Source organism: Embiotoca jacksoni, unplaced genomic scaffold (genome assembly GCF_022577435.1).
Source record: "Embiotoca jacksoni isolate LCO1_2020_lvr unplaced genomic scaffold, fEmbJac1.0.p SCAF_11, whole genome shotgun sequence".
Taxonomy (NCBI): Eukaryota; Metazoa; Chordata; class Actinopteri; family Embiotocidae; genus Embiotoca; species Embiotoca jacksoni.
The window spans coordinates 11,664,105-11,690,157 of NW_027185241.1; the positions used below are offsets into that span (position 1 = coordinate 11,664,105).

Below are 26,053 nucleotides of genomic sequence, written 5' to 3' on the forward strand. Positions count from 1 at the left end.
GCATAAAATTATATTTACTCCCATGTCTCAGCAGTGAAAGTCATTTGTGTCGACTGACCTTTGGTACCACTCTCTGCCACAAAAACATACTAATTCACCAATTTTCAAAATAGGTTTACTTTTCTTACATCCAGGCTCAACTTTAACGCAACAATTTAAAGATAATATTGTGTAAGATTTCGAATCATTTAACATTTTAATAATATTGCATAGGGGTGTGCTCAGTGTTGTTGTATGGAAGAAACAAAGAACAATAATTGATGAATTTGCAAACGTTTTACTCATAAAATAATCAGGCAATTAAGGCCAAAAAGAAGCTGCGCAACCATGATGCACCAACACAAACATTATGAAATACAAATATCAAAATTCAAACACAATTAAAATTCATTTCAGATCATCCTTCTAGGAGGGAAATGGTGGAGATTGTATTTTGTATATTAATTGAATGAGCTGCTTGTAACACTGATCTCCAATAACAGCAAGATATATATAGTTACTTTATTAATCCCACAAGGGGACATTTTTTCGCTACAGCAGCATTTATAGATACAGGAAAGCAATAAAACAACAGTAAAAATACTTAAAACAAAAACACACTCGGGGGAGCTGCTGTAACAGGCTGCCACTAGCACGGCGCCATCTTCAACAGATAATCCTGGAGGCTATATGGCCGGAGAAGGTCCTATCATATAATCCTGGAGGTTATATGGAGAAGGTCCTATCATATAATCCTGGAGGTTATATGGCCGGAGAAGGTCCTATCATATAATCCTGGAGGTTATATGGCCGGAGAAGGTCCTAACATCTGACATCAAAGAGCGCACAAAAAGCATGCTAAACAGGGAGGAACTATGTAAGGGGCTCCAAACATATGAAATACAGCCATCGTCGGCTCTGTTGTGTTGCATTATTGACCACTGCTTCCTTTCGCTTCAGTAAAATTGGTCACTTGCGCCACTTAGCGTCGCGTCGGGGAGCACGCAAGGCGTGACAGCCGACGTTGCCTGTTTACAACTGCCAATGAACACGTGGCGCACTGAATTCTGCGCACCCATTGGTCGGTACGGCAGTAATGTGGGCGGGGACTCTCCCGTGGAGGCCCAATGGGGTCCGGTATGTAAATTCCGTTTGAAAATTTCCCGGGAAATCTGAGTTTCGCGGGAGGGCTCTTGAGCGCGTAAACCGTATCCCTTCATTCATCAGGCCGTTTCCTGAAGCCATTTCTAGACGGGGGAAACGAGAGTTGCGCTACTTTTTAATCCGTTGCATCTGCCTAAATGCACTTTCCCGAGGAAAAATACTTTTCTAAAGTCGGTAATTCAGACACTCGTCTTCACTTCGGTCTGATTATTTTTGTAACTATCGCGGCGGATTAGCAGCAATACGGGCTTGAAAGTTCAGCGACAAGAAAGGGGTTACCCCGAATACGCAAGATGAGAAGAGGGATCTCCTCGGCTCCGGACAAAGTGATTTTAGCGGGGGTCGGGGGCTCTCCTCTGGACAAGAATATCATTTTAACAGCTCTCTCGGATCGTTTAAATCCCGGTCAAGCCAACGCCACATACATCCAAATAATAACCACACCACCGCCTTGCAACGTTACACAGACATCAAACGTGTGTTTATCCGAGCCTCAGATTAACAACATTTACACAACTCCGCAACAACCTGCAGCAAACGGAGCCGGACAACGACCCGCTCTGGGGAGACCGCCGGTAATAATAACCTTTACACAGCTCGTTTGAAACATGTTTTAGCTTTTTTGCTGCCAAACTACGACCGAGAGAGAGAGAGAGAGAGAGACAGAGAGAGGGGGGGGGAGAAGAAAAATATGTTAGCTTGCTAAGGCTAGCCGAGCTTGTTGTTCGGGCAGCTAGCGTGTTAGCCTCTTTAGCCAGGGTATTCCCACGACTCAAACCCGGCGAGGTCGGCTGACTAAAACCACCGCCGGGCCGAGCCGAGCCGGGCCGGGCCGAGCCGGGCCGGTCGAAAGGGTTGAAGGGGTTTCGTTGGCTTCAGGGACGCGGAAAAGGGCGAGTTGAAGTTAGTTTAGCGCGAACCGAAATGCGGACCTGTCACGTAGTAGCGTGCTTAGCTGACTTTCAGGGCGCTTTAGAGTCCGCTGCAACCCTTTTGTTGTTTTTTTGTTGTTGTTTTTTTAGCAGCCTAGATGGAAATATTGGTAAGAGATGAGCAACGTTAGCGGTGGCCTAGTGGCTGCTGTCGGGTGTCTTAATTTAAGGGGGGTGGTGGTGGTGGTGGTGGAGGAGGAAAGGTGGAGGAAGAAGGTGGAGGGGGGGGGCTGCCTTTGGGTCTTTAGTTAGCTCCTTTTTTTTTTTTTTTTTTGTAGCTTTGCAAGACACGAGGATCGAAACTTGCACAGCCCTGTTTTGTACACGGATGTAGTGTCCTATCAGTGGTGGAAGTCCTCGGTAGATGTCCCTCTCAGTCGTCTCCGTAGATGTTGAGCCAACTTGGGTGAAGCTTGACACCAAAAAAAAAAAAATGTGTGTTAGCTTTCGAGGCTAGTCGCACTATTGGTTATCAGTGGACAGTGTAACTCGTTGTCGGCCTTGACCTTTATATTTATATATTTATTTCTTCCGCATCAGTGTTATTTACGTCCCTCTCTTTTGTAAAATAAAGTAACGTTACGGCGCCTTTCACGCCGAGTAAAAGTGAAACCCGAGTTTGCTGCTTTACTGCTGACTGCACGTTTCCTGTGTCCTCAACGTGCACAAACCACACAGAGTAGTTTGAGCAGCATTCAGGGTGGAGGTCTGTTCCTTGATGTTCATGCATGAACTACACCAGCCTCTGTACCTCTTCTCTGCCTGCTGTGGCCATGAGCAGGCATGGGGTGGGGGTGGAGGGGAGGGGGTGGGGGTGAGGGGAGCTGCTTTTGCTGATATAAAATGGCTGACACTTTGACAGTCAACAGAGGGCATATTATTCTTTCTCAGACTTGTGTTTGATCAAGTTACATTAAGTATTACATGGTTTTTTTTTTTTTTCAATGATGGTTGAAATACTTTTATTTCCCGAGGGCGAGTTGATTTCTGCCCTTAAATTTAGAGGGAAATGCAGCAGATCAGCACACTGGTGCTGGCGTGTTGCTCAAAGACACTAAAACGGGGTGGCTTCTTGCCAACCAACTGGCTGAGAAGACTGCTCACTGGGCCACGAGGATTTATGTGTGGAATCGACAACATATTCAGCTTCTCACTGAAGCAACTGACACATTGATTTAGGTCCTTATCTGACATCTGCATCTTAATTGTGCGGAGATGTTGATCGCGTTATCTATTCAGGTTTCAACACGGTGTTAAATAGTACGGCTGAGTCCAAAACTTGGTGTGAGATCCTTCTGAAATTAGAAGTAAACCGCTAACTTGGTAGGAGTGTGTTTAAATGCTCTTCAACAAATTGGCTGGAGCAGGGACATCACTAGCAATCTATAACTAAAGATTTAAGATTTTTCTTTGGTGGTTTAAAAATGCTGCAGCGTATCAAATGTACAAAAAAAAAAAAATCTCATGATGCTGTTCAGAGACAAACGTGTCTTTGTTTAATAGATGCAGGAAATAACTTTACTTGACGACTGTTAAAGTGCCTCGAACTGAAAGTGAAATTACCCGACGTTCCCTTTAGTTATGTGGTCTTGCTACGTATACTCTAGTTGTATACATGTGTTGGTTTACTTTGGCACTACTGTACAGCACTCGGATCAAACCCGTAAGTGTGACTCATTCTTATGCTATTTGGGTTTGTCGTGGCCAGTCTGTTTGGGGATAAAAAAAAAAAATGAATCACAGTCATTAGTTTTGTGCCACATCATCACGTATGAAGTTTATTACTGCCAGTATTTCACTGTAATACATTAGTATTTGGATGAACATCTTTATTTGTCTCAAGATTTTATGACGTGTCCTCACTGCAACACTTCAGAAATCCTGAAGTAAAATAATGGGCTTATCAATGCTGAAGGCTGCAGAGAACAATGTCCTTTCAGATTCAGTGATCAAAAAGCACCCGGCAATGGACTTTACTCAGCAAGTGTGTCTCTCTCAAAGTTTACATAGAACTTTTAACATTTATCTTTTTGGTGTCAATTTTTTGTTCTGCTATGTTACACTTCAGATACTCTGAAGAGGGGGAAGTATATGTATCATTGTTTGTGAGGTGGCTTCAGAGATGAGTGATGCCTACATCCGAGACAACCCTATGTACTGCTAACACCCTCTGTTGTGGTCTCCTAGGCAAAAAGGCGTTTGGCTCTCGATGATTCAGACCACCAGTACCAGTCAGAACCAACCAGAACTCCAAGAGGCAGAGGTGGAGCTGCAGCGACCAATGGGGCACGGCTAAAGACACCCAGAAGTAAGAAACCCTCGACATTCTGTTGGTACATTCAAAGCAGAATTTTCCATTCAGGTTCATCCTGTGCAGATGCTCGCCCTCACCACGTTTTACACTGATGAACAGGCTTTGTACAGTCATCGCATTGAGCAATTTTTTTTTTCCAGAGCTGTACTTAATCACAAAGGTTTTGTGTGTAATTTTCTCAAAGTGGTTCACTGACATTTTGATCAGGAAGTGTTTTACATTTTTAATATAAGAATAATGAGATTTGAATGTTTTTGAAAACCAATTATCTAAAAAGTACTCTCATCCTCAGTTCCCTGCAGCATTGTAGATCTCTCCATAGTAACATCAACACTTCATTTCTGAAGGAATACCCAATGATTTTTTTTTCATCTGCCAGCATACGCAAACATTTTCAAAAACACAATACATTTCTAATTGCTTCCTGACTGCTTTAAATTCTACAGCTGGGCTTAACAAGAAAGTTATTCTTTCAGATTTCCCATGATTTTGGTGAACTCTTTGCATGTGTGTCCTGTGCAGTCCTCTTACATTATATCTGGGGCAAAATCAGAGCATCATTTTTTTTGTGTGATGTGTAGCCATCACAGGAGTGTAATACATGATATTGTTGATTTATACCAGTAGATGTGTTGTAGGGTAACACGTGACATTCTGCAATCCCGTGCTCTTGAACAGCTGTATTCCTCCGAGGAGAGGAAGAGATATTATCTACACACAGCAATTTCTATTAAAATCCAAGCTCGGCTGATAAATTCTAACTCAACACTTGGGGCGAAATGTTTCCAGCTGGGGATTATTAAAGTTAACTTCGACCCATTGTTTAACCCTCAGTGTATCTTCATGTAAATCACACATGCCCAGCTGATTATAACTTATTGGAGTCATTTGCCCACATTGAAAATTCTCCATCCGTTTTCCCCAATGTTGCAGTGTGTCAGTGATTAAACCTCTAAATGGGGTCCTGTATAAAAAAACAGAGTCACATCAGAAACACGGTCACATCAATCAATCAATCTGTTTTTATTCAAAGTGCAAAATATCCATGAGGCATGGTCCCAGTTGATTTTACGAGTTCCAGTGAATGAAATAAAGGACAACCACATTTGAAAAAACAAAACCTGAATCTTATAATATTTCTTAAGGTGCGAGTTATTACACAGTTGTTGAGTTAGCTTTGTTAAAACTGGACTGTTGTACATGTCGATCTCTTATGACACCTGCTGCTGTGGGAAACCTTGCTTTTTGATTTCTATGGTACCCTGAAATCCTGAGATCTGGTTGACTCTTTCACATATTGATGAAGCCATATTTCGCTTGGCTTTCTGCTCCTAAGGGAAATTGTGACAAGGAATTTTTAATCCTAAATTTCTCAGCAAAAAGTAACTATCAGGTATAAAACGGAAATACTTTACCCTTCTCCTTTATTTCTCTGATCGTCTCACTTTTTGTCCACCACAGCGCCCAAGTCTCCACCAGAGAAGACGCGGTATGACACCTCCTTGGGCCTCTTAACAAAGAAGTTTGTGGACCTTCTCGCTCAGTCCTCTGATGGTGTTTTGGACCTAAACCTTGCTGCTGAAACTTTACAGGTACATTTATACCCACACTGGGTTTTGTACCCTCATGGTTGAAATGCACTTATTGTAAGTCGCTTTGGATAAAAGCGTCAGCTAAATGAAATGTAATGTAATATTACTTAAAATGCCCTGGTAGATTAAAACATTGTAAAACAATTGTAAGCACTCCGAGCATATAAAATCGCTGATTTAGTGACTGCTAATTTACACGGCTATATCTACCTGTATTCTTGCTTTCAGGTACAGAAAAGGCGGCTGTATGATATCACCAATGTACTAGAAGGCATTCATCTCATCAAGAAGAAATCAAAAAACAACATTCAGTGGATGTAAGTGGTCATTGTGTCCCACTCTTTCATCTAAAGGCTCTGGTTTGATTTTATGCTACTTGTGGACCGTAGCACCCACTAAAATTGACACTGTGGCAACAGCAAGAAACTTAAAACTGCCACTTTGTATGCAAGTTATCCCATCATGAAGAAATTTAACAAAATAATGGGATTATTTGGCATGTCTCCAGGTGCCCTTATATGTCTTCCTCCTCCAACGTTTGCTCCTTTTTTGTGTTTCCTATTTTATTTCCTTCCTTTTCAATAACTTCCAATTCATGCTATCTTGATCTGTGAGACAAAAATTGTCATCCTCCCAAGTTCCCAAGGGTCTGGTCTGTCGACTGCATCAGGAAAACAAAATCGAATGTTTATTTTGAGGAGAGGCTGTGCGAGACTATTCGCCATCCCGCACCTTTTTTTCTTTTTCTTTTAATAATTCATCAATAAAAGTGATCTCAATTCTAAGCAAGAAAATAGAAATTCACATTTGATCCGGAATCATGCATACCTAGCTTTGGTCTACGTAGCAGACCGACAATTACCTTAAATTGTATGAATTGTCCTTGTTCAAAGTGCATCGGGGAGCGCATGTGGACACAGGAACCATGACTTGGCCTTAGTCGTGCTAAACTTACTACTTGTGTCCCCATTTATTTAGTTGTCATGAAGAGGACATGCAGTTCAGGAATGGGCCTTAAGCACCTGTGCTTATTGGTTCTTGAAAGCATATAATATGCTTTCTGATTAAGTCTTAACTTTTTAAAAGTTTTGTTTATGATGTTGTACTGTATCTATTTTCTTTTTAAAGCTCGGTGTTGATGTGGTTGTCCTAAATTTAGATGTTGCTAACGTAAATTTCAGTCTTTATCCATCACTAGACTTGGAAATGTCCACAAATGAATCTCGTATCAAATGACTGAGAAAGCATGTTCTTCATCGTTGTGATTTGTGGTCCACGTGTGCTTTACAGCAGATAAGATGAGGCAAAACTAGGGATACGTTTGCTTGTTGAAGGGTAGTATAAAACTTTAAATCTGTGTCAGGGACAGAAAACTGACATCAGACCTTTTTTTTTTAGTCTTTTTGAAGCTATTGTATCAAATATTTGAAACAAAGAGCATGAGCTACCAGAGAAGCTGTAAGAGAGAAGCCTCAATATGTACTAAATCTGCTCTAATTCACTCTCCTCCATCTGCTCTCTCACTCACAGGGGCTGCAGTCTGCTGGAGGTAGAGGGGGCACTGAGCCAGAGACAAAGACTCACAGCCGAAGTTTCTGTGCTGGCTGAAGAAGAGCAGAGGCTCGAACAACTCATCCAGAGATGCAGCCTGGATATGAGGCACATGAGCGATTTGCCAGGCAACCAGAAATATCCTTTTGTTGATTTTGCGATTCCCAAACTTCTAGCGATTCCCAAACTTCTAGCGATTCCCAAACTTCTAGCGATTCCCAAACTTCTAGCGATTCCCAAACTTCTAGCTACCTTGCCTCAGTGAACACGTATCCATAATCCATCAGGTAAATGTTGTCCGACTGATGGCTCAAACCGATTAAAGTTCAAATGCAGGATTGATGCAGGTTATTCCTGACTCTAAATGTCGCGGTGGCAAAACCTCAACAGGGTTGGACTTGAACCCTGATTTAAAAATCAGATCCGAAGCACACCTTCATCTTACAACGCTGCATGTGTTACATGTGTCACCGAATGCAGATTGTGTACAGTATAGTGTGTAAAATGAAAAGCAACTCATCTAGGTTTGACCCCAGAACATGTTACATATGTCCACTATTGATATGTGTAGAACTGATATTGGATTTTGGTTTCATTTCTTTAACCCGGTTTGTCTCCACGTATGCTTATGTAACGTACCAAGACATCAAACAGCTGGGGAACCTCAGAGACCAGACTGTTATTGTCATCAAAGCACCAACAGACACCAAACTGGAAGTACCAGACCCTGATGAGGTTTGTGTACTCGCACAAAAACGCATACACTGTGTTTGTCACCGTTGTCCTGGTGAATCTTCTGCTTCTTGCACACTAGTCATCCAACCTCTGACTTGTACTTCCAACAAACAACTGGTGGAAATTTGGTTAAGTTTTCTCCTGATCTTACCCAAAGAACATAGGAATTAATATTAACTCTAAATAAGGTGCTAAGGTGCATCTGGGACATGTTAGTCCAGAAGAATAGTCCTAATCTTAATGGGGTTTATCACAAAGTCAGGTATCTTCCAGTCTTTATACCAAGCAGATAAACCTGTCCCATGTATAAGTCTGTATTGGATGCCCCATATTGCTATCACATTATTTTTGACTCATAGCAAGACATTAAACAAATTTGATTCACACTGTAAAAGTTGACATCATTTTGGATTTTAAATGAATACCCAACAGCTTCACAAAAGTTTTCCAGTATGTAACCTTTGAAAAAGTGCAGTGAGATTCTGCCCTAACAGCAGCTAACATGTGCTGCTACCTGTTTAACACACACATTAAGAAAATCAATGTACTCACTTTGGAAGTTTCAACTAGTAAAGCTGACCCTTTTAGACTTGGTGTTGCTACGTTGTTTTACCAAAAGAATGACAGCTCAGTGAATGAAGCAACCTCTGGATCTATAGCAAAATGTATTCCATCAGTTTGCACCGAGTTACGAGTTTATCATGTACTCTGCACAGACTCCAGTACCTGGTGTATATACATTGGTAGACACTGGAACATTTAAGCTGTGGCCATGTGGAAAGGAAACTTTTCATCTTTCAATAGAGCGGGCCATCTTTGTTGTCAAGATTAGTCCTGTCACTTTTCTGATTTTATTTCTACTCTCCAGAGTTTATCCATCCACCTGACCAGCACCAAGGGTCCCATAGACGTCTTGCTGTGCCCAGATGAGGAGAATGACCCCAGAAGTCCTATAAAAAATGGCAGCACAGACATCAATGGGAACTCACCTTTCCTCAAAGTCCTTCAAGGTTTGTTTCAGATATCAGTGTGCAGCAGTGTTTTATTCACTTCATTTTCTTTCAAAATAAAGAAAGAAATTCAGAGGTAGTCAAGGTGACATTTCCTGAACAATTTTAGTTCCTGAACAGAGTTTCTTGCAGTGTTTCTTGTCTGTTAAGATGAGTGTTTATGTTGTTTAGCATGCCGTTTTTAAGGCATGTATTTTTACTTGCTTGATGCACAGCTAAGACTTATGGGAATTTGGCGAATAGTTTATGATGTACGGTATCTAGCCATGGATCACACAACTTTGTGAACGTGTGGACAATTTTACCCTCCTGTGGTGCCAGATGAAAAGCCTGGTTATTGACAAAGTCATAAGGGTCCATCCTCTGTACTAAATGTAATCACACACTGAGTGAGGTCATTACAGTGTCTGAAAAGACGTTTCAGTTTTTTCCAGCTCTAAACAAATATTTGCGACATGTAGCAGTTCTCTGTTTTTGTCTCTGAAGTGAATTAAACCCTCAACTTTTGTCATTTGATCAACATTGGCACCTGAATTCCACACATTTTTGGGACCACTGGTATGGGTGCATCTGCGATTTCCCCCAGGAGATTGGCTGAACTTTTTATTTGTTGGTACCCCAAGATTGTGATTTCCTGGATGTTCTGCTAAATAGGGTGCACAATATAGTTTATGGAGTGGATTTTAGATGTGAATGAAGGTGTTACGTTTAACGAAATGCAGCCCTGACACATCATTGGTTTATTCAGTTGTCTGATATATGATGGACAGTTTTTAAAAAGCTCCCCTTTGGACTTTGCTAAAATTGATTTATAGTATCTTTCTTCAAAGTTTAAAAGTCTTACTTTTTATCAAGAATTTTGTGTCCCAGATAAAGATGAAGACAACCCTGATGGTTATTTATAAAAAGTTTGGTGATGTTTGGAACAGTGCACTTTATTGTTATGGATTCAAACTATTCTCTGAATAACACCTCTGTACTTTGCTGTTTACTAGTAGCAAGTATTGAAGGTAGTGTGAGGCATTGTATAGCTATGGCATTACACAATTTATTTACAAAATGTTACAAAGAAAAAAATAATCAAGGACACTATAACAACAACAAAAGGTAGCTCTGATTCCACTGAATGATCTATGGATCCTCTTCAGCAATATTTCAGAGTGATAACAGGGGGCTGAGGCAGTCAAGTCTTTTGCTTTAGCTCCATCAAAAGACCGCACAGTTTCGTTAATGCAGGGTTGTGGTCCATCAGAAGGACAGGCAGCTGGATCTTCATCATTTGATCCAGAATGTGGACTGTTAGAAGACGAGGCAGTTGGATATTTTTCATTGGAGCTAAGATGCGGACCGTTGGCGGATGAGGCAGTTGGACATATTTCAGGTTGTGGACTGTCAGAAGATGAGGCAGTTGAATGTTTTTCATTACAGACTGTTGACTTGTAGTATTGAAGGTAGTTTGAGGCATTGTTTTGGTGTGGCATTAAACAATATATTTACAAAATGTTACAAAGAAATAATAATCAAGGACGCCAACAGCAACAAAAGGTATCTCTGATTCCACTGAAGAATCTTTGAATCCTCTTCAGAAATCTTTTAGAGCGACTACGGGGGGCTGAGGCAGTCAAGCCCTTTGCATCAAATGGCCGCACAGTTTCATCATTAAAGCAGGGTTGTGGTCCATCAAAAGACCAGGTGGCTGGATCTTCTTCATTGAAGCGAACATGTAGTCCATTAGGAAACAAAGCAGCTGGATGTACATCATGTGAAGTAGAAAGTAGTCTTTCATCAGATGTCCCAGGAACTGGTGCATCTTCACAGAAGTCTTTAAAGGATTCCTTTAAAGGCAAAATACCTTTGTCAGAGTTATAGGTGGAACCATCATCAATGGTTTTGGTTCCCTTGAGTGACCCGGTGACTGGAGTGTCATAACGCCCAGTGGCTGACTGTTGATGAGACAGGTAGGCTGCAGAGGTTTTCTCTCTGTACTCCACAGGGCAGACCCTCATTATGGCTTGGGAGATGGTCAGACTAGATGAAGTATGACAATCAATTACCAGATTAGCATATAAACAAGACTCATTTAAAACCAATGAGTGGACCGTTAACGAAACGCTAGAGGCCACTGTTGCGGCTCAGCCATTAAAGCCAACAGTCCATCCTTCTGTCAACTACCAGTGTGAACTGACACAAGGTCACTTACTAGTTTCTGCTGAAGGGGTGCTTTGTCAGGTGGGACATTGTGATGAACGGGTGCTGCAGAGCTTCACGGGGAGAAATTCTTTCATCCCCATGAAGGTGAAGCATACGTTTCAGGAGGTCCACAAAAGTCCTTCTGTCAGCATATTCAGCAGCCTCCCATTTTGGATAGACCTGGATTTCGGAAACAGGTCAGGTCAGGTGATCAACTCCCACCTCGTAGACACAGATCAGAACCTTCTGCTGATTCAATCTTTACTCATACAACACAGCAGAAAGTACTTACATTGAGCAGGCCATCCAGAGAGCTTTGCAGGTCAATGAAGCTGTTCCACTCTTTTGGTTTTAAATTGTTAGAAGCTGTATATTCATCTGGTGTCTGAAGGAAGAATATATATATATGAAACTGTTTTAGAAGAGTTCATCCAAACTGATTTAATCAACACCAACCAAGAAAAACATTCTACTCTACCATCAGCCTCCAACTGGAACCATCAGCAGTCACCTCTTCAGTGAAAAAATAATCGGTATAAAAACCAGCACGGAGCAGGTGGTCATCTGGCTGACCCAGAATCTCAACCATGCCCTTCATCTGCAGACAGAAAATACATATTCACATCAGGTGAAGTTCTGCATGAAGCTCCCACTTGCCTCTGGATTGGACTTGTCTGAACTAGCTGACCTACCATTTGATAATCACAGTTGACGGGGAAGAGGTTTTCTGCAAGGTAGAGGAAGGCCATGATGCAGCCAAGTCCCCACACATCTATAGCCTCCGTGAAGGGGAGGCCAAGGGTAACTTCTGGCGCCCTGAGGGGGGAAGACGAGACCCAAATATGACAGATCTGTTACCAATCTTTGAGGACCAACAGAACAATGTGGAGATTTAGATTTAATACAGCTCTCTTCGATTAATCGCTGAGCCATGAAGACTGAACCCACCTGAACCCGCCTGGCTGAATTTCCATCCCAGTAAAGACTTCAGAGGCTGCAATGGCCAGACCAAAGTCTATTAATTTGACCCTGAGGGGTTGTTTCTGCACATTGACAAACATAATGTTGTCCGGCTTGATGTCGGTGTGCAGTATCCTGAGACGCTTCAGGGCGTCCAAAGCAACCAAAAGCTGCAGGGACAAAACAAAAAAAGACAAGTATTGTATTTAGTTGTTTTTTCACATGCTTCAGTGTGGGGTTAAAGTTTTCTTCACTGATGAGGAGTAGATATGTAGAACAATAGATAATTGGTTTTATAATAAAATGATACCAACCTGCTTTGTGATGGCGCGGATCGAGTTGAGAGACATTGGCATCCAGTGAATATTTTCGAAAAAGTCATAGAGAGTAATGTCCAGCATCTCAAATGCTAGACAGGTCTGTCCCATGTGTTTGAACCGCTCGAAGAACTTGACCACATTGGTGAGGTCTGGTTTCAGGACACTGATGGCCTTTAAAATGGACACCTGGGAAGAAAAGAGGAGGACATGATCTAGACCAGTGATTCCCAAACTGTGGGACCAAGGCTTCACATAGTGGTTCACAAGAACCTATAGCTTAAACCAGTAGTGTAATCTACTACGTGATGTGCCGGTATATGCCATACACCCACTGAGGAAGCTCCATGATTTAACACTTAAACACGTGCAAAGATACGTAACAAAATAGTTTTGTCACAAAACTTTTACTTCAGTAATTTTGCTTTGTAAATATAGACCGGCAGGGTCTCCAACCCTCACACATTTACCGAGACACTTGTTTCAGTGACCTTTCTCACACAAAGTGAGAGTTGTGCACATTCACACAAGTGGCACAACAATGGTAATTTCATTCATTACTTTTAAATTATAAATGAACCCAGACACCGTGACAAGATCAGTCAGGATCTGACAAAATTACTGTGTGTAGCTACTTTTGACTGTCACACACAGTCACATGTTATGAGCCACAGTTAAAATTATTGTTACACAACATTTGTCCTCAGGTCGAGGTCGAATATATTGAGCTCCATCAAGGCTGCATTGTCAAAAATATTTTTCTGTCATGTCAAGTGTTTTTTTACAGAATTATTAGTTACACAGTCTCACTGCAGGATATTTGCAGTAGTGACATTATTGTTCATGTAGATTCGTTGCCATGAATTCATATTGAACGTGACCCCTCTAATTAATAGTAGCACACCAAAATACGGCAGTAGGTAGTCGTCTAACAAGGAAAATATTTGATGAGGCTCCCATGAGCTATTGTAGTTAAATCATCATTACACATGGACAGAATTTTCCTTGTTTAGGAAGTCATAAAAAGAAAATTATGAAAGATTTTTTAGCAGCTACACAGACAGCAGATTTGAGCAGGTTAAGATTGCTGATTTATTTGGCCTGGCCTATTGTTGTTATGGAACTCCCCTCAAATATATTGCAGTATATTTATTACTGGGCTACCTCTTTCTCAGTGTCCTGGGTAATATCTGAGTCTTTCAGGATCTTGACAGCCACAATCTCTTTGGTCTTCACGTTTTGACACTTGGCCACTTTGCCAAAGCAGCCTTCACCGATAAACCCCAGAACAAAGTAACCAGAAGAGCTGCTGAGCAGAGTTTGCCCTATCTGGACCTCAGGTGCTGTCGGTGTGACTGTGGACAGAGACAGTGAACATGAAGAGAAAATATTTGAAGTCCGTGTAGTCAGAGTGTGAGGGCCATTCAGTCAACACAACATGAACAAACACGCGACTGAACCATGACTCATGTTGCCGTACTGATTCACTAAATGTAGTCAAAAGCTGCTAATTTTAGAATCATTTAACTATTTACAGTTAGTAGAAAAACAGATTTGAGAAATGGTGTGAGCTAAAATAACTGTCGAAACCAACTCTGGCACCAACAAAAACTGCAGAACGTGCTTTGCTACATTTAAAGACCAGATTTACGGTTTTAATGGCGTCTCTAGTGTGTTTTCATAGCAGATACGATGAGCATGGTCTTCATTTTGTTTGTTGTCTTACCTGATGCACCAACGGCCAGAGCGCAGGTTGACCACTCTGACATTTTTTTCAGTCAGATTTTCACAGTTTATTGTTTACAAGGTTAGCAATGCACTTTCAAAATTCAATCTTTCAAAATTCACGATTCGTCTTCAAATCAGTGCTCTTTTCTCTCTCAAATGCGTGTTTCTTTCTCTCAGTGGTGATGGTGGAATGACCACGATCCAAGAAGCATCCACTGAACAGACTACCACCTGTTATGACATCATAATGCCATTGAGAACTGTCAGTGTTCCATTCTATTCTTTTAACCACTCCCTGGAACACACGTTAAAATACAACAAATATAACCTAAAAAACATGTTTTTATTCAAACAAGCTCCTAAATAATGGAAATAATTTTTTTTTTTCATGCATTTCAGTGGTTCAGTGGAATTTTCATACAGTTAGCACACACCTGACCTGTTTGTGTTTTTGATGAGCTTTAGATAGATAGATAGATAGATAGTTACTTTATTAATCCCCAAAGGGAATTTTTTTTCGCTATAGCAGCATTTATTGATACAGGAAAGCAATAAAATAACAGTAAAAAATATTAAATATAAAAATACACAGTACATGCAATAAATAATAAAATCAAAAGAATAAAATAAAATAGAATAATTAAATTAAATTAAAACTAACTAAACAATCGTGCAAAGTTTTTTTTATTTTATTTTTTTTATATTTAAACAAACAAGAAAAACAGACAACGGTGTTATTGTTGTGTGATGGATTTGGCCAGCGGTGAGTTATTTTACAGTCTTACTGCAGTGGGCAGGAATGATCTCCTGTATCTGTCCTCGTGACAATGGAGCTGGAGGAGTCTTTTGGAGAACGTGCTCCGCTGTCCCTTCAGCAGGTGGTGGAGAGGGTGGACAGGATTATCCAATATGGATAATAGTTTCCTCAGCGTCCTCCTCTCCACCACCTTTTCCAGGCTGTCCAGATTGCAGCCAATGATGGAGCCGGCCTTCTTAACCAGTTTGTTAAGTCTGTTGGTGTTGCCGGCTCCAATGCTGCACCCCCAGCAGACCACGGCGAAGTACAGTACACTGGCCACAACAGACTGGTAGGACATCTCCAACATCTTGCTGCACACATTGAAGGATCGAAGTTTCCTCAAGGAAAAGAGTCGATTCATCCCCTTCTTGTAGACAGTGGTGATGTTGGTCTCCCAGTTCAGTCTGTTGTCGATGGAGACACCGAGGTACTTGTACTGCTCAACCATGTCCACCTCCTCTCCCAGAACTCTCAGCGGTTGTGGAGCCGTCGTCTTCCTCCTGAAGTCGACCACCATCTCTCTGGTCTTGACCACGTTCAGAAGGAGGTGATTTCTTTCCGCCCACTCCACAAAGTCCTCCACTACTGCCCTGTACTCGTCCTCCTGTCCATCCCTTATACACCCAACCACTGCAGAGTCATCAGAGAACTTCTACAGATGGCAGGACTCTGAGTTGTACTGGAAGTCAGTGGCTGAAGGCTGCTTTCTTCTTATTAAGAAGCACCTTCAGGTCACTGGTGATCCACGGCTTGTTGTTGGGGAAGCAGTGTACAGTCCGGGATGGTACGGTGGTGTGTTCACAGAATTTGATGTATTCTGTGATACAGTCCGTCATGCTGTTGATGTCCTCCCCATGTGGTCCACACAGCACATCCCAGTCCGTGGACTCAAAGCAGTCCTGCAGGGCGTCTTTAGCCTCCTGTGTCCACCTCCTCACAGTCCTGGTGGTTACAGGCTGCCTCTACACCAGAGGAACATACTTTGGTGTCAGCAGGACCAGGTTGTGATCAGACCTACCAAGGGGGGGAAGGGCAGTAGCACTGTATGCATCCATGGCATTAGCATTCAGGAGATCCAGAGTTTTATTGTTCCGGGTGGGGCAGTCAACATACTGGTGCAAAGTTGGCAGTACTTTATCCAGACTGGTTAAAGTCTCCAGTAACTGCCAGAAATGCACCGGGATGTTTAGTCTGAAGTTTGGACACAGTGGAGTGGATGGTGTCCACTGCTGCCTCTGCGTCAGCTGATGGAGGAACGTACACAGCGATAACAATGGCGGACGAGAACTCCTTCGGTAAATAATACGGGCGCATCCCCACGGCTAGAAGTTCAATGTCCGGGCTACAGAAACGTTCCTACACACACATGGTCGGGATTGCACCACCTCTCGTTCACATAGACTGCAATCCCGCCACCTTTCTTCTTGCTGCTCCGAACAACGTCTCTGTCCGCCCGAATAGTCCTGAAGCCGGGTACGGCCGCGCTGTGGTCTGGGAAATGTGAGTGCAGCCATGTCTCGGTGAAACACATGATGCTGCACTCCCGGTATTCCCGCTGGGTCTTTACCAGCGCGCCGAGCTCATCAGTCTTATTGGCCAAGGACCTTTATTGTGTTCAACACATTATGTATATCAACACAGAAGAAAACAAAATGTCCTTCCTCCTGTGGACGAAAGGACCGTTCTTTACAATAAGTACACTAAGTAAGTTTTACCTGTGTAGATGAAAAGGAGTTCGATGCTTCAGGTTCAGGCCAAAGTCATTGTTTCCGTAAGTGTACACTGGCGTGTCTGTCTGCAGCTTAAGATTGTCTATTTTATTTTCTATATCTTTCTCTGCTGGTATCCCATATTGTTATGAACTATATTCAGTTTTACAATCTACAGCTACTTGAACATAAAACATAATTTCTATGCTGAACAACCAAACAGGGGCTAGCTGCGGGACTTCTTTTGTGACACTACAAGGAAATGAAAAATACAATCGAGTGTAGGTTCTCACAGCAAGTACATGTTGAAACTTATCACTCCTTGAACTTTTGCTACTGATGGTAGAGCATCTTTTTCTGCGTTATGTTCTGTCAGAAAAAGGCTTCATGGTGGCCAACTTGTACGCGGATACAGAAATATCTGTGATGCGCCAATATCAGCTGAAAGACCTGAAACTGGTTTGAAAAAAAGATGTCTGAGAGTAGAGTAGAAAACAAAACCCAAGTTATATGTCAGTGAACAAGTTGTTTGTGTCTGTTACTTGTGACACCAATCCCTGATTCATTGGTACAGATAAGGGCTGACTAATACTGGGTTTTTGGGGCAGATACTATGAAGTAAAAATAATTCCAATATGTATATATTGAAAAAAGTGTGGTTATTAAAGTCTTGTGACAAAGATAATCTAATCGAGACAGGATGTTTTACAGTTTACCATTAAACTTTTTGGTCTAAAAAGGATATCAGTTAACTTCAGTCGGAATGTAATAATTACAGATGGCTATAAATAAAATAAAACGGGACACAAATAGAACGATTTTCAAATTACCCCAAACATCTTTTTCTGCATTTTGTTCTGGAAAATTAAAACGATTTTCACTTCAGATAACATATGCTGATATCTGAATATGTCTCATGGGCCAATATCAGCTGATAAAATCATCCAACTTGTATATCGGTCAGGCTCATGTACAGATCAATGGAAGCAAAGCATCTTTAATGAAACCCTAGAAATGTTATTTGATCAGATTTTAAATGTGGTCTCCAGTGTAACAAGCTCCACACATAATGGTGAACATGGCCACTCTGTCTGGGGCCTTGTTGACTAAATAGCGATAATAACTAATATTCAATATTTACTTTTGCAGATGCCAGCTGCCCAAGCACTTCTCCCAGCCCCTTTCTGGCTCCGCCTTCCTCTTCCTCCACAGCTGTCTCCGTCACGACTCTTTCCCCCATCTCGTCCCCTTACACCAGTCTTCTCCAGCAAACGGAGGACCAGATCCCTTCAACCTTGGGGCCTTTCCTGCACCTCGGGCCTTCTCTTCTGGACCAAGACGACTACCTGTTAGGTTTGGGAGATGACCAGGGAATTAGCGACTTGTTTGACGCCTGTGACTTTGATAAAATGCCCTCACTCGGCCTGGATGACCTCCTGTGCAGCTAGCATTAGCTAAATGAAATAGATGGAGATGAAACACTGAGGGCTCTTTCTGTCCCACAGGGACTAAATACCATGTTCTTTCATGGTATGAGTCATACACGGCCTGGTCAGTGTGAAGCCTTTGCCATCTTTTTTGAGTGGATGGTGATTTACACAGGTGGTTGGTTGAGAATAAATGGGGTGTGGAAGAGTATCCACCTCTGTATGATGCAATGTTTATGCCTCCGTACAGAGAGAAACAAAGACAGCTCGAAGGAAAACACCTCCACATCACCTGGCATTACCACACATCCTGGGAGATCGGGTGGGTTTAGTATAACGATATGATCAGCCAAAGCTGGGAATGCTCGAGAGCGGGGAAGAGGAAAACAGTGTTACTAAATGTTGATGGTTCCTGTCCGCAAATCTCTTTTGGTGAGTAAATCATGAGAATGATCTGCGGATTTCCTGTGATTGAGTGTCTTGTCCTGTGTACAGACACATCCAGGTAACCCTTTAGATGTGTTAATGCCAAGTGTTGTGGGAGATGAGATATTGAAGACTTCTCATTGACTTGTTTCTATTACACCAATTATCTGTGATTGAAGGCTTACACTGCTGATTGTTCAATAAGCATCTTTTGTGTTCAAATGTAGAAGATTTTAGGAATTAAAAAAAATATATAAAAAAAGAAAATGTTTGCGCTCAGCGTACACGACCACAGTTGTCAGCTCATATTTGGGGTTTGGTAGGTTGAGGCTTTGGTTACTTGTCTTGTTTCTGTGCCTCTTCAGACACTTGTCAGGTCGCCTGATACACATTTGGCCAGTTTACAAAGTTACTAAAAGTATCTGGCACTCTTAATTTAAAATTTGCATGCAAGATGGCATGTACCCATTAGTTAGTATTCAAATTCCATTTTTCTGTAAAAGGCAAAAGAAATTGCCTCGCTCTTAAACAAGACAAGTGTACATCACTCGGTCATCTACAGATCAAATGGGCAAATTTTTGGAGTGCAATGAATACAAAAACGCTCACCATGAAAAAAAAAAAAAATGTCTGTCCTCATATAACCCCAAAATGTGTGTTTAGTTGATAACAGAGCCCAGAAAAGCCATCACTTCTGAGTGATATGTGGTTCAGAAGAAGCACTTAATGTATAAAGCTGGCCAGTTTTGATACATGATGTGCAAACTTTAAAAAAAAAAATTACCAACTTGTATTTTTATGAAGACTTTGTCAATTCAGGACTCAAACTCCCTCGTTCTTGCTGCTTTTTACGTGTCCTTTCCATCTTCATCAGCAGAAGCCGCCATAACCAAACTTCCCCTAACGCCTCCTCAGTCAGTCAGTCAGTCAGTCCGTTATACTGTGGTTTGAGCAAATCAGAAAAGTTTCAATGCCCACTGCCTCTTCAGTGTGAGCTTTAGTCTTTTTAAAATCAATAACTGTTAAAGTTTAATGGATTTTAATACTGTAGAAATGACATGATGGTCATCTGAAGAATAAAGGACCAGATCGCCAATAATTGAGACTTCACCATGCAATGAAGGGCTAAACGAATACAAATGGAATACTTAAAGTGAATCCAGAGCAAATAAGCCTTAGTGTCATGTGTTGTTTAGAGCCAGTAAATATGTAAACAGCGGTCCATGAAGAAAAGCTTGATTACTTGCTGAAACAAAAGCAGCAGGATGTCAATTTACAATTTTTCCCCCCCCCCTTTTTTGGTATTTGAAACATCATCACATTTCACCTCTAATAACTTATATTTTATTACATCCCTGATTAAATGCACACATCTCGTCTGAAACCCTGGCTTTTAGAGATCACAGGTAATATTGCTGCTGGTAGCGTTGACTTTCCCCCGACCTGGTTGATGTGCGCTTGAGTAGTTGCGTGTGTTGCGTGTGTGTCGTGTGTATGAGTTGCGTCAGATCAAGCGTGCTGAAGAGAAAGCCTGCCGTGTGTAAATTGATGTACAGTTTTCTAATTTTTCAGTGCACAAGGTACTGTGTAGGCTACCTCTCACTTAATGTTGGACGATAGTAATAGGGCGTAGAGGTAAATGCCATAGTGTGTATGAGTCTTTGAATTCCCTTTTGTCATAGAACTTGTGTTATTTAGCCATGATGATGGATATTATGTCGCACTTTTGTCTTTTTGATGTGTGTGTGATGCCACTCATACCCTGATTATAGAAATGAGAATGCCGTTGCTCAAACCATTGTCATGCTGTCACATCTAAAATTGGAATATCGGGGTGCACATTTAAAGGGTGGAAAAGTGGACAATACAAAAAGTATTGCAATATTTTTTTGCTTTGTTTTTTTGGGGGATATTTTCAATAAGTTATTTTGTTCTTTTGTCAGTGTTTTTTTTTTTTTTTCTCATTTTTGGTAAAATGGAAAACATCTCCTAGTCCCCAAAAGTAGAACACATTCAATATTGCATGCATGCAGTCCTCCATTCATAGTTAGCCTATCTGCCCTTTACTGGTCAATAAGTGACATCTCTTTGTCTCTATACACCACTGAACCAGTGGTCTGGTTTATTTCTGCAGAAGTGTGTAAGGAGTTTTGCTTTTGTGACGCTGTGGTTTTGGAATGATGTCAGGGAGTCCGTGTCACTTTTTTTTAGAACTATTTTGACATATCCTTCCTGGAGAGTACTGAGGTCTGAACAATATTTTGACTTTGTAAAAATAACCTCATCCATTCAATTAAAGTGAAAATCCAGTCTCCTTGTCAGCATCACTAATTGAGTTATGCTCATTTTCCCCTATCTGGTTGACCACAGTGGCACTCTCTCCAAATTACATAGATAATCATATTTTTCTCCATCTATTTCAGACAACCAGAATCTGGTTGAGATATTTTATCCCTTTACATGATGGAAACATGTTTTTTGGAAAGATTGTACCTTTCCATAGGTTTCTTATGGAATGTTAACAGATTTTTAATGCACTGCTAAAGCTAGTGTCTTGCATAATGGGTGACTTCAAATTGCAGCATTTCTACTGTGTGATTCTGATGTGTGATGAGATCTTACAGAAAGTTATCATGAGGCTAAATATGGTGTTAACTGTAGTCCAGATTGAAACAACAATGTTACTTCTGCTATTTTCTTATGGATATTCTTAAGCTGTTACCAAATACGATATATGGATCCGTAAATATTCTGTAAAAGTTATGTGAAAAGTTGACTATTTGGTAGGAAAGAATTGACTGTAAAATAATGATATTGCTGCCTGTCTCCACTAACTACAGAGAAAAAGAGCAATTTGCAATTTGAACGCATGGATGAAAGTGCTGTTGAATGTTTAAGGTAGACTAATTTGATGTTTTTGATGTGTGTTATTCAGTTATATAAATTTTTCTGTGCATCTGTTCAATGAGGAATTTGAGTTGTATTTGTGTGTGTGGGGGGGGGAGGGATAAATGGACTTGTTTTTGTACTTGGGGCATTTGTAATTGAAAATTTAAATGAATAAAGGCAATATAAATAAGCAATTTTTATGTTTTTTAATACTTAAAAGTGTCTGTAAAAATTTAAAGTGGTGGAAAGTGATCGAAAACATCTACTTAAAGTGTTTCTGTGTTGGAGTACAATATTGAGGTACTTGTACTTAATAGAGCGTTTCCATTTTCAGCTACTTTATTTATTCACACCAGCACTTTCTACTCAACTGCATATATTTGACAGCTTTAGTTTCTTGTAAGATGATTTGACACAATAGATAATATAACAAGCTTCTAAAATACAACACTAGTATGAGTTGCTAACAGCTCCAACAAGTAGGAATTTCCCCTCAAAACTCACATGGTTTTATTTCAATGAATGCTCACATGATATGTCAGCTAATCTAAACTAAGACTTGAGAAGAAGTTAAAAAGCTAAAAACGCATTTGTGTATCAGAATTGTGTTTTCCTTGATTCCTTTCCACGTAAACATCTCAGAACCTCTCAGATTTATCTGCTGTCGCTGTTTACGAAACTATATTTATAAAGTAGTTCAAACCAGCTCCATCTCCAGCAGCAACAACAGTAGCATGATGCTTACACACTGTTGCTTCAGTTTAACAATTACTAATTATATCATTTATAATAATATATAAATAAGTGTGACCACATCGCTATTTTTTTTTACTTTAATACTTATTTAAATGTTGTAGCTATTACTTCTGTACTTTTACTAAAGAAGGATTTTTCATGCAGTACTTTCACGTCAAACAAAGTATTTCCCTTGCTGACTATTTCTTTTCCCACTTGGATTAATTCGCACTGCTGTGGAGAGTAAGAACTGGAACAACTATTTTTTTTTTTTAGCTCTGCCTGTCCTGCTGGAAGGGAAGTGACGTATATCCACCCGCATTTGATCAAAATGCGATTTGTAAAGTTTGTCCCTCTTTGCTTTTCGTAACGACGGACAAGTATGGCGGCTTGAGAGTTGTCACGATTGTTTTGACGGTGTAAATAGTCATTTATTTCGACTTGTAAAACATAATTTCCTCGGGATTCGAGTTTATCTGAACTATAACCACATTTTGACTCAGGTGGGAGACTTGTGTTGTATCTTGACGGTTTCGTCTGTCCAGAATAAGAGGCACGTGGGTAGAGGATCGCTAATGTGGCTAGCTAAGCTAACGGCTAGCTCGCTAGCTCGCTGATGTTATTCCAGGTTGCTTGATATCTCAAACATTTTCCACAAGTGTTTCTCGTTTTTTTTTTAAATTTTTTTTTTTTTATCAGTCGACGTTAATTCCCGAACGGCTGCATGTTATTAGGTTATAGGTAAAAAAAAAAAAATAGGACAACCTTGGCTCGGAAGGGGTAAAATAACTTCAACGTCATTATCATGATTGGAATAAACATTTAATTTATGTAATCACAGCTGCTATTTATAATTGTGCAGCTTTACATGCAAGTTAATGTATAGAGCAACATTACGGGTAACTTTCAGGTAGACTGATACTTTACTTAAACTCATCAGCACGACGACATCATATTTACTGATTTTGAGTCCTCTCAACATGTCAGGATATTCAAAACGAAACGCCATTAAAACGGAGTTGACATCACCACCATAAAGCGTGTTTAAAAAATAAATAAATAAATATATATATATGTCCAAACGCTCTTTTAGCAAATAGTGAAGGAATTCAGAGGTATTTGTGTGCTGTTAAAGAAAGCACCGACTTAAGGGATTTGCAGGGTCACAAACTTTTGCAGGTTGAATCAAATCATCAACAGAAACAGCTTTGTTGTCCCAGTTAAACTGAATAAGAGACAGCCATACTAAAAAAAAAAAAAAAAAGCTGAGGTTGTTGAAATAGTAACAGTTTCATCCACAGTGTAATATGTGTTGCACTTTTAAAATGATGTCAATATTGTGTCATTTGACCTTATGCGCTTCACGTTCGTGCTCGCCTTCAGATATTCAGTGAACATATCATATTATGCATACGCTACTATCTATTTACCCTGAGTTTGGACAGGAAGGATGTGACAGTGTACACGAGGCGATTTTTGAATGCAATTGTTTTTGCTTTTGTAATTTTGAAGTGCTTTTTTTTTTTTTTTTAAACATCACTGTGCTTTCCGTAATAACAGTGAAAAATATGTGGGTGTCAAAAAGTCATTTCCAGTCTGTGTATTTGATAATCAGGGTCTGCACTACTTTACAGGTATAAATCAGAGCATCTCCAAAGTAATGCTGCACTGATCGAGTTCCTGTCTTTCAGACCATGATGCCGTCCGCCTGTGACTCTCTGATTGAAGACATTGAGGACATGGTGTCTTCTAGTGACCCGACTCCTTATGAAAGACAGTCCGTCAGAAAGAGTATCATTCCGCGGTCCAGGAGGAAGAAAGAGCTTCTGAACAATGAGGAGCTCCAAGCTGACAGGTATGTCAAGTGTTCCATATAGTAGTGCAGTCATGTGATCATACAATATGGAAATTGTTGGTTTACAGATAAAGATGATGCACATGAATGCCACAAGATAAATGAGCTTTTTCAATAATTTGTTCAACAAACATCAATAGGTGTAATGTTCTTCTTTGGAAGAAGCAACTACACCATTTGCCCCAGAAGCTGGTATTGCTCCCTTTAGCAGAAATTATTTCTTGTAGGCTAGTCAACTAGTCTCCAGGCAAAATTCATTCACTTGTAAAACATTTGAGGGTTTTCATTTTCAAATTCTCCCTCAACATTTCAGTTGGGTTCAAATCTGTTTTTTTTGTCTGGACTTGGCCATTTTATAACCACCTCTTCTTTTTGAGCCATTCGTTGGTCGATTTGATCTCGTTTATAGGATCATTATTCTGTTGAAAAGTTTACTTCTGGTTCAACTTTTGAACAGATGGGCTCACATTCAGCGTCGTTTGATATGATGCACAATTTATAGATGAATCAATGACTGCAAGCGGCCCTGTCACAGAGGCAGCAAAACAACCTCAAGCCATAACATTTCCACAACAATAGTTCACAGCTGCTTTGAGGTTTTTCTCCTGAAAAGCTGTCTTGTACTCGTACTGTGGCCAACTACTCAGGGAGACTGTGGCTCAGACGGTAGAGTGGGTTGAACACCAATCAGAAGGTTGGTGGTTCAATCCCCAGCTCCTCCCATCCACATGCCCAAGCATCCCCAAGCAAGACACCGAACCCCAAGTTGCTCCCGATGGTGTACCATCAGTGTGTGAATGCTCTCCTGATGGCAGCACCCTGCATGGTGATCTGTCTCATTAGTGTGTGAATGGGAAAACCATGTTAAAGCGCTTTGAGACCAAAAGGTGATAAAGCACTATACAAGTACAGACCATTTTCTCTCTTTTATTTTTCTATCCAGAGCAAATTATGCCAAAAGGCCTGGCCTTTCCACTATGTTCATTGGCAAACTGTAGTTTTGCTTCAATGTTCTTTTTGGACAATAATGGCATTTTACTGGCACGCCCCCCATGCGGGTCAAATTTGTGCAATCTCTTTCTGATCAAAGATGCCTTTTCACTCCGACAGTTGCAACAGTTACCTGCCGGCCCTGTGATGAAATTTGGGGTTCTTAAGACATCTTTTTTTTTTTTGTTGTTTTTTTTTTTGTTTTGTTTTGCTCAGTGTGCTCTTAGGCTGAATTTGCTAGAGCGAACAGTCTAACAAAATTGTAGTTGTTTGAAATCGACACCACTGGTATTGGATTTTTGTTAAAGTGGAATGACTCAATTAAAATAATTTTGAGATTCTTTTTAAATCCCTTAACAGACTCATTTGTATCTACAACCTTGTTTCTGAAGGCCATTTAGAGCTCATCAAATTTAGGCATGATGACAGTTCAACAGCAAAAAAAATAATTCCCTATAGCATAGTGCATGTCACAAAAACTGTGATTTGTCCGCTTGGCCTATACACCACAAAAACACCACGAGTGCCTGTTTGGAAGTGGCCTCAAACCCAACATTCTCGACCTGCTTGTTTGGTTGAAAGCTTTGCCATCAGCGTAAATCAAACAGCTTACGTGTAAAAGCTGTCCTGCTAAACTTGGGCAATAGATGAGGCTAAAGTTGATAAGTCGTTATCAGTTCATCAGTTTTATAAGGGATTCATGTTGTAACATTAGGTTTAGGTATTGATCTTAGCTTTTCAATATGTTTTG

At 40.7% G+C, this 26,053-nt stretch overlaps 2 protein-coding genes across 5 annotated transcripts in view; both read left to right on the forward strand.

Moving 5' to 3' along the window:
* The first annotated feature begins 1,309 nt into the window (after positions 1 to 1,309).
* On the forward strand, positions 1,310 to 21,898 carry LOC138194449 (transcription factor E2F3-like). Of its 3 annotated transcripts, none has more exons than XM_069143197.1 (8): positions 1,310 to 1,718; positions 4,263 to 4,383; positions 5,851 to 5,981; positions 6,210 to 6,298; positions 7,512 to 7,670; positions 8,153 to 8,267; positions 9,136 to 9,277; positions 18,130 to 21,898. In XM_069143197.1, the coding sequence occupies exons 1-8, from the start codon at positions 1,437 to 1,439 to the stop codon at positions 18,426 to 18,428; spliced, it is 1,338 nt and encodes a 445-aa protein (XP_068999298.1). In that variant the 5' UTR covers positions 1,310 to 1,436; the 3' UTR covers positions 18,429 to 21,898. The 3 variants fall into 3 exon arrangements, with proteins under 3 accessions (XP_068999298.1, XP_068999300.1, XP_068999299.1); XM_069143199.1 differs by lacking the exon at positions 1,310 to 1,718 and adding an exon at positions 1,874 to 2,185; XM_069143198.1 differs by lacking the exon at positions 1,310 to 1,718 and adding an exon at positions 2,426 to 2,481.
* A 935-nt stretch (positions 21,899 to 22,833) lies between these two features.
* Positions 22,834 to 26,053, forward strand: part of cdkal1 (CDK5 regulatory subunit associated protein 1-like 1) — a 223,034-nt gene continuing 219,814 nt past the window's right edge. For both annotated transcript variants that reach the window (XM_069143201.1, XM_069143202.1), the window contains exons 1-2: positions 22,834 to 22,960; positions 24,149 to 24,312. In XM_069143201.1, coding sequence (XP_068999302.1) covers positions 24,152 to 24,312 — 161 coding nt within the window. In that variant the 5' untranslated portion in view covers positions 22,834 to 22,960; positions 24,149 to 24,151. The remainder of the gene's footprint in view (positions 22,961 to 24,148; positions 24,313 to 26,053) is intronic.

What these genes read in the sequence shown, in the direction of transcription:
- LOC138194449 (XM_069143197.1), top strand. Translation starts at nt 1,437, where the DNA reads ATGAGAAGAGGGATCTCCTCGGCTCCGGACAAAGTGATTTTAGCGGGG. An exon ending in ACGGCTAAAGACACCCAGAA is followed by an intron (nt 4,384 to 5,850) that starts GTAAGAAACCCT and finishes TGTCCACCACAG; the next exon opens with CGCCCAAGTCTCCACCAGAG. An exon ending in AAGTACCAGACCCTGATGAG is followed by an intron (nt 8,268 to 9,135) that starts GTTTGTGTACTC and finishes TCTACTCTCCAG; the next exon opens with AGTTTATCCATCCACCTGAC.